The sequence below is a fragment of the Trachymyrmex septentrionalis genome, unplaced genomic scaffold (genome assembly GCF_001594115.1).
Source record: "Trachymyrmex septentrionalis isolate Tsep2-gDNA-1 unplaced genomic scaffold, Tsep1.0 scaffold87, whole genome shotgun sequence".
Lineage (NCBI taxonomy): Eukaryota > Metazoa > Arthropoda > Insecta > Hymenoptera > Formicidae > Trachymyrmex > Trachymyrmex septentrionalis.
The window spans coordinates 129,580-135,606 of record NW_017306059.1 but is presented as its reverse complement, the minus strand read 5'-3'; the positions used below and the strand labels follow the sequence as shown (position 1 = coordinate 135,606).

Sequence of the window (6,027 nt, the reverse complement as noted above, 5' to 3'; positions counted from 1 at the left end):
TAAAAAAAAGATTATTATGTTTTGTTAAAATTATTATAAATATTAATATTTTTATAATATTCAATATATGTGTAATTATAATAATTTTTCCTGGACACTCATAATTTTTAAATTAACTCATTAATTTTTCTTCAGAAAAATAAATAGCTTATTGTATGTTTTCTCTAAAATTAAATATTTAAGTCTTTACATCGTTGTTATTTAAATATTAATTAGCAAGAAAAATTTATATATATAAGAAGTTTCGATTTCTTAACATGTTTAACGTCAGGCTACATTTTATACATATATTTAAATCTGAGATGTTAGTTATTTTATAAGTGAAACAAGTTATTTTTTTGTAGAGTACCATAAATTTTTGCTTATATTAAGCCTATATTAATAATTTAAAGAAAGTTTATAGGAGGAAAGAATAGTAGTAAATGAGGTGTTTATGTCAAAACGCTTTATTTCTAGCGTTTGTTTTTCAAAAATTGTTACTTTTAAAATTTGAATATGGCGCGCTAGCCGTTCATCTGTTCGCGCGAACAGGCCACAAGCGGTTCGCAGTTTGTCGCGCGCACGGATCGTGATATCATGTCGTTCGTAGTGAGCTGCGAATGTTCGGTTGCACAGCCACACAGATATTCGGAAGTTCAGGTAATTTTCCGCCGTTAATCTCAAAGCGTATGATATAGTATTAGTATATTACCGATTAGTCATCGCATAAACAAACAGAATCGAAATTAACATCTGCTGGCTCAAGTAAGTAATGGCATAATCGCGAATTCGCTCCCACGCACAGATTTACTAAAATGCCAAAGAAAAAAGATTCAAGACATATGAGAAAGACTATAAGAGAATATAATAAGAGCGTAAATAAGAAAACGAAGGAAGTATCTAAACGAAAAGGGTTGGGGGGCAGGGGATTATTGATGTTCGAATAATAACAATTGAAATTCAAATATGGCAGCCTAAAGTCTCGGTGTTTTTGCCGAGCCGGCAACGATTTATTAAATCACAATCATGTTATACGTAATGATCCCTTCCCCCTCCTCCCTAGACAACACATTGAGACATAAGAAGTCTTTAAGATGTCTTTTAGATGCCGAAGACGTCTTATCTCTCTTTTGGATATTTTGTGTTGTCTGGGCCGCCTGGCTTTCGGTTGTATATAATTCGGAATTGTAGATTTTTCTGCATCTAATAAGCTGTTCGTTAGCATCGTACTATATGATATTTAATATCTTCGAGAAATTAATCGTGCGCGGTTAATGAAAAGCCAATTAAGGGAAAATTATCCTCACATCACTAAGATGAGGAAATTGATACTCGTGGAAATGAGTTCTTCCAGAACCGTATACGATTATTGCTTTCTTTTGCAAAGATCCAATAAAATTCAGAGATTAAAAAATGTTCGAATAATGCTAGATTTAAATAAAAGCAGATGAAAGACGATTAATTATGTGGAAGAGTGAAATTAGATTATCTTTTAGTTCTGCGAAAAATCTGATTATCTCGTATAGATAATTTTATATAGATTACGTACCTACTACACGATATCATGCATTGCATATCAATATGATTAAAATTTTAAAGATAATGTATGAGATTGAAAATGAGCAAAATATAAATTGATATAAATATTTCAGTGAAATTTTACAATTATTATTTATCAAACTATTAATAAATAATTGTAATAAATATTGTAATAATAATTGTAATAAATAATAATTGTAAAATAATATCAATGATAATAACAATATAGAAACAGAAATAAATATTCGAATATTTTCCTTTTGCACAAATATGATATTATAAAATTCAATATAAATACGAATATGTACATATTTATATAAAATTACATTCTTCGTTACAATACATATATGGAAATGAAAAAAACAGCACGCTGCATTATATATTATAAAAATAATTTAATTCACACAGAAATGTTTACAGCAATATAAATCATACATAGTATCTAAACGAATATCAAAGTAATACTATTAAGTTCGGAATTGTATACATTGGTTTCTTTAAACATAATATGTATTTCTAAATTAATATGTATATAAATTATGGCCATTGTATTCTATTGTGCTTTGGATTTCTTTACAGCATCCTTTTGTGATTTCGGACGTTTGTTTGACTGTTCTTTAAATTCTTCTCTAAAATTGTATTTTTGCTGTAGTCTCTCCCTAATGAGTAAACCTTTAATGAGTTTTCTCCAGTTGGCGTAAACCTTTTTCTTAGCCTTTTCAGCGGCTCGTTTAGCTGCTTCAATTTGTTCTGTTTCCCAAGCTTCTCGTAACGTGTCTTCGTATTCAGCGCACACGACATAGCCCTCAGTGGCTGGTACAGCGCCCATGCAACCGAAATTGAAACCTACTACAGCAGTCGCGCAATCTATGTTCAATTTACGCGCAATGCGATTTAATCCTGGAACTATAAGGATTTATTCATCGAATTTGCATTAGAGATATACATTGCAATACTGCAACATTCAGTCCTTTCATTTTGTATAAAATATAAATTCTTTTAATATATGTATAAAATTTTCCACATTAATTTTGTTATTCATTTTACTCAATGTAAAATAATACGAATAAAATGTAAAAGAGATATCCTATTGTTAATATGAAAGATATATTATATTACTTACGAATTATGTGTACTGTGCCCTTTGGAAGCATACATTTTTTAAATAAATCCACATTTCCATATTCATTTCGAGGTACAATACCATCTTTAGCCTCTGGGGGATCGTAGTCTGTAGTTTGCCATTCTCCGAATAGTTCCAATGCAGAATCTTTCAGTCTCATACCTGAAAGCTGTAACATTTTTGTTACATATTTCATTTAATAATTTTTATAAAATAGAGCTAAGTCTATTTTTTAGTTAAATTCTAAAGAATCCTAAGAGACTATATATGCTTATCAATCTTACTTTGTCATATTTTGGAAGTGCTTTAACTATTTTGTAAGGATCCTGTTTCGGTTTAACAACTCGAGCTTTCTTTAACCACGTCTCTCGGGAGCATAGCGTATGTACGCAATATCGTGAATAAATAGCTTCGCCTGTTTTTAAATGTCCTAATGGTACACAATCTGGTGGATACAAGGCTTCGTATTTAAGTAAATGCCTGACAAGAACGTATAACGGATGCCCTTTGCATTCGCCAATGGTTTTAGGCAATGGTTGCTCCAATTCCCTATGAAAACAGTGGTGCTTTGTTATATTCCAGATTTTTTATATCATTCACATCGTAGTTATACTCAAATAAATAGAATAGGATTAAAAAAGTATAATTAGAGAAAATAAAAGAGAGATTACTTTTCCAGTAATAATTCATCTTCTTGTTTAGACATGGTCGTCTCTTTTTCTTGCCAATAACTTAAAGTCTCAATCCACCATTTCTCATCAATACGCTGTTTACGTGTGACTGAAAGCCACTGTGGACAGTAGCGTCTTGTGACATCCTTTACTAATCTTTCTGAATTATAAGCTACTATATATAATACTGGCTTGCTTGCTTTTTTCTGAAACATTGTACAATTGACTTCATAAAAATCTTTTATTTATATACAGAATAATTATAAGAGTCCTTTTGTATACTTATAGAAATCTATTATTTTTTCAAATTACTTACATATATTTCAACTGCACAATCTACACTTCCATCTATAACATTTACGCATATCCAGCTTGCTTTAGATTCTACATATACTTCGGCCCATACATCTTGTCTCTTTTTCAATTTGTTATCCGTTTCTTCATCTGTCGACGCTTGATCTTGTTTTTCATTCTTTCTTTTAGATTTAATGGTTGTTTTATTTTTATCATTACATTTCCTTTTTGCTTTTTTAGGCGGCTCTTCTTCTTCTTCAGAACTTGAATTATTACTTTGTGGCTGTCTCTTGGCATTTTTTGTTTTACATTGGTTATCTTCTGAAATAATCTTATTTTGTTGCTTGATTGAACTGGATGGAACATCATGTGGCTTACTACTAGATCTTAAATGTCTTGGAGATGGACCTGTTGAACCAGACTCTACTTTTCTCGAACTTGTGGAAGCTGTTTCTATATTTTTGGATGTAGAAGCATTATCTTGCGTAATTATATTGCTGTTTAATTTGCCTTTGTTTTTCTTACTATATGAATACCTTGAACGAAGAATCTCTGCTGCCCTTTTCTTTGCTTCTTCATTAGCGTTTTTTCGTGCACTTTCATTATTCTGAATTATACTGCTATTTTTGAGATCTTTCTTTGAATCTACATTCTTCTTAGTTTCCTTCTTAGTTTCCTTTGAATTCGTATTTTTCTTCTTTTCCTTTGAATTCACATTTTTCTTATCTTCCTTCGAGGATGTCTTTTTCGCTTTTGTCTCGTCTTTAATTAAACTATCTTTTTTCACTATGCTTGTTTTAGGCAGTAATTCGTTATAAGCTTTTACAAGTGGTGGATTGAGAGATACTACTAAACGACAATGTAAGCCAATACCTCTCAGTATTGCTACATATAATATTACTAATTCTCTGTAATTAAAAATTTTCTTCTCTGCAATTCTTTTTAATAACGTCTCCTTATTTATAATAACTTGATCATCACTAGATTGTATTGCAAACATATTTTTAAACCATTTTGTAAATTTTTCCAAGTATTCTAAACTAAAGTTATCCTTTGGATAACTTTTTGTTGATATGAGAGATACCACTGTTGCCATTATCTCAGGTTCATTCGCTTGATGATTTAAATGAAATCCATATGCTAACCAACAAAGTCTAGCTGCTTTTTCTATAATAATTTGATTAGCTTTTAATTTTTTTCGCAGAAGCGTAGCCAGATCTGATTCCTTTTTGTTGGCTGTTTTCTTTTTGAAAACCATACTTGTACCAGGTAAAGTTATTTGGACACCTTCCTTAGGTATAGTATAATCTTCAGGACGTTTAACATCCTCTTCTTGCTTCTCGTCATCATTCGTGTCTTCGTCATCCTCGCGGAATGCTTGTGTTCCACTTTCCCCTTGGAGTAAAACAGCGTTTATCTCATCCGATATATTTTTCTTCTTTTCTGTTTTGAGTTCTTCTGTGATGTGTGTACTATCGTATTTGGAAAAGTGCTGTTTGGGATCCTCATCGACAGAAGCTCTCCGTGAGGCTTCCAGATTCTTGACCACTTCCGAGAACAGTTCGATGCTATTGTTCTCGGATATACTCGCGAAATTTTCATCGTTGCTACTCTCATCCTCGCTATTGTCCTTCGAGTCTACTAGGTTAGGCTTTGTCATCGGTTTTACTGAAAAGAAACTTGCTGTCAATTCATCCTTTGGCGTGATACCGGCGAAATCGTTGCTGCTGTCGGAACTGTCATCGTCGGAATCATTCATATTTAGTGTTTTATCCTGCAAAATACGATGTTTTTAATCTCCTATTACATGTTGTTCGTTATTGGGCTTTACTTATTGCAATACCTTGTCTTCCAAATTAATTTTCCTTATAACGCAATTTAGCAAAGATCAACTGCTTTATATGGAATTGTTAGGATTTATATTATGTAGATGAACTTATACGCAATAATATAAAAACGACGAAAATACACTGCACGTGTGTAACAAGAGACGCAAGAAAGCATTGTTATGAAACAGTAGTAGACTATTATTATCATATGATACATAAGCTTGCTCTTTTGCCGATAGTAAGTACAGTATGCAAACGTGAGGTTATGTATATATAATTGTATTTTACAATTTGTTTGAAATAAAATTTCTTTAATAAACAATTGGATAAGATAAGAAAATAGATTTCTGATAAAAAAAATAGAATCTATATGAATAATATAAATACATTTATTTTATACAGAGAATTAAATTGAATTAAAGTGAATTAGATTATTTTTTGTTTAAAAATATGATTACATAACATTATGAATATTGTATATTATAAATATAAATTACATATTTTTTATATTTTAAGATTTTTAAGATTAGTTTTTTATAATATATTTTTATAATATTTTAAAAATATATTTTAAATAATTTTATATATTCTT

General features: G+C 30.5%; 1 protein-coding gene across 2 annotated transcripts; it reads right to left on the bottom strand.

Moving 5' to 3' along the window:
- Positions 1–1,971: 1,971 nt before the first annotated feature.
- Positions 1,972–5,595, bottom strand: LOC108755271 (DNA repair protein complementing XP-C cells homolog). Of its 2 annotated transcripts, none has more exons than XM_018498188.1 (6): positions 5,442–5,595; positions 3,629–5,380; positions 3,313–3,518; positions 2,926–3,190; positions 2,642–2,810; positions 1,972–2,424 (listed from the first exon to the last, which is right to left on the bottom strand). In XM_018498188.1, exons 2-6 carry the CDS (start codon positions 5,363–5,365, stop codon positions 2,072–2,074), a joined length of 2,730 nt encoding a protein of 909 aa, XP_018353690.1. In that variant the 5' UTR covers positions 5,366–5,380; positions 5,442–5,595; the 3' UTR covers positions 1,972–2,071. The 2 variants fall into 2 exon arrangements, with proteins under 2 accessions (XP_018353690.1, XP_018353689.1); XM_018498187.1 differs by having other exon boundaries at positions 5,450–5,595.
- Positions 5,596–6,027: the final 432 nt, after the last annotated feature.

What these genes read in the sequence shown, in the direction of transcription:
- LOC108755271 (XM_018498188.1), bottom strand. Translation starts at nt 5,365, where the DNA reads ATGAATGATTCCGACGATGACAGTTCCGACAGCAGCAACGATTTCGCC. An exon ending in ATTGTGCAGTTGAAATATAT is followed by an intron (nt 3,519 to 3,628) that starts GTAAGTAATTTG and finishes ACAATGTTTCAG; the next exon opens with AAAAAAGCAAGCAAGCCAGT. An exon ending in CACTTCCAAAATATGACAAA is followed by an intron (nt 2,811 to 2,925) that starts GTAAGATTGATA and finishes AAAATGTTACAG; the next exon opens with CTTTCAGGTATGAGACTGAA.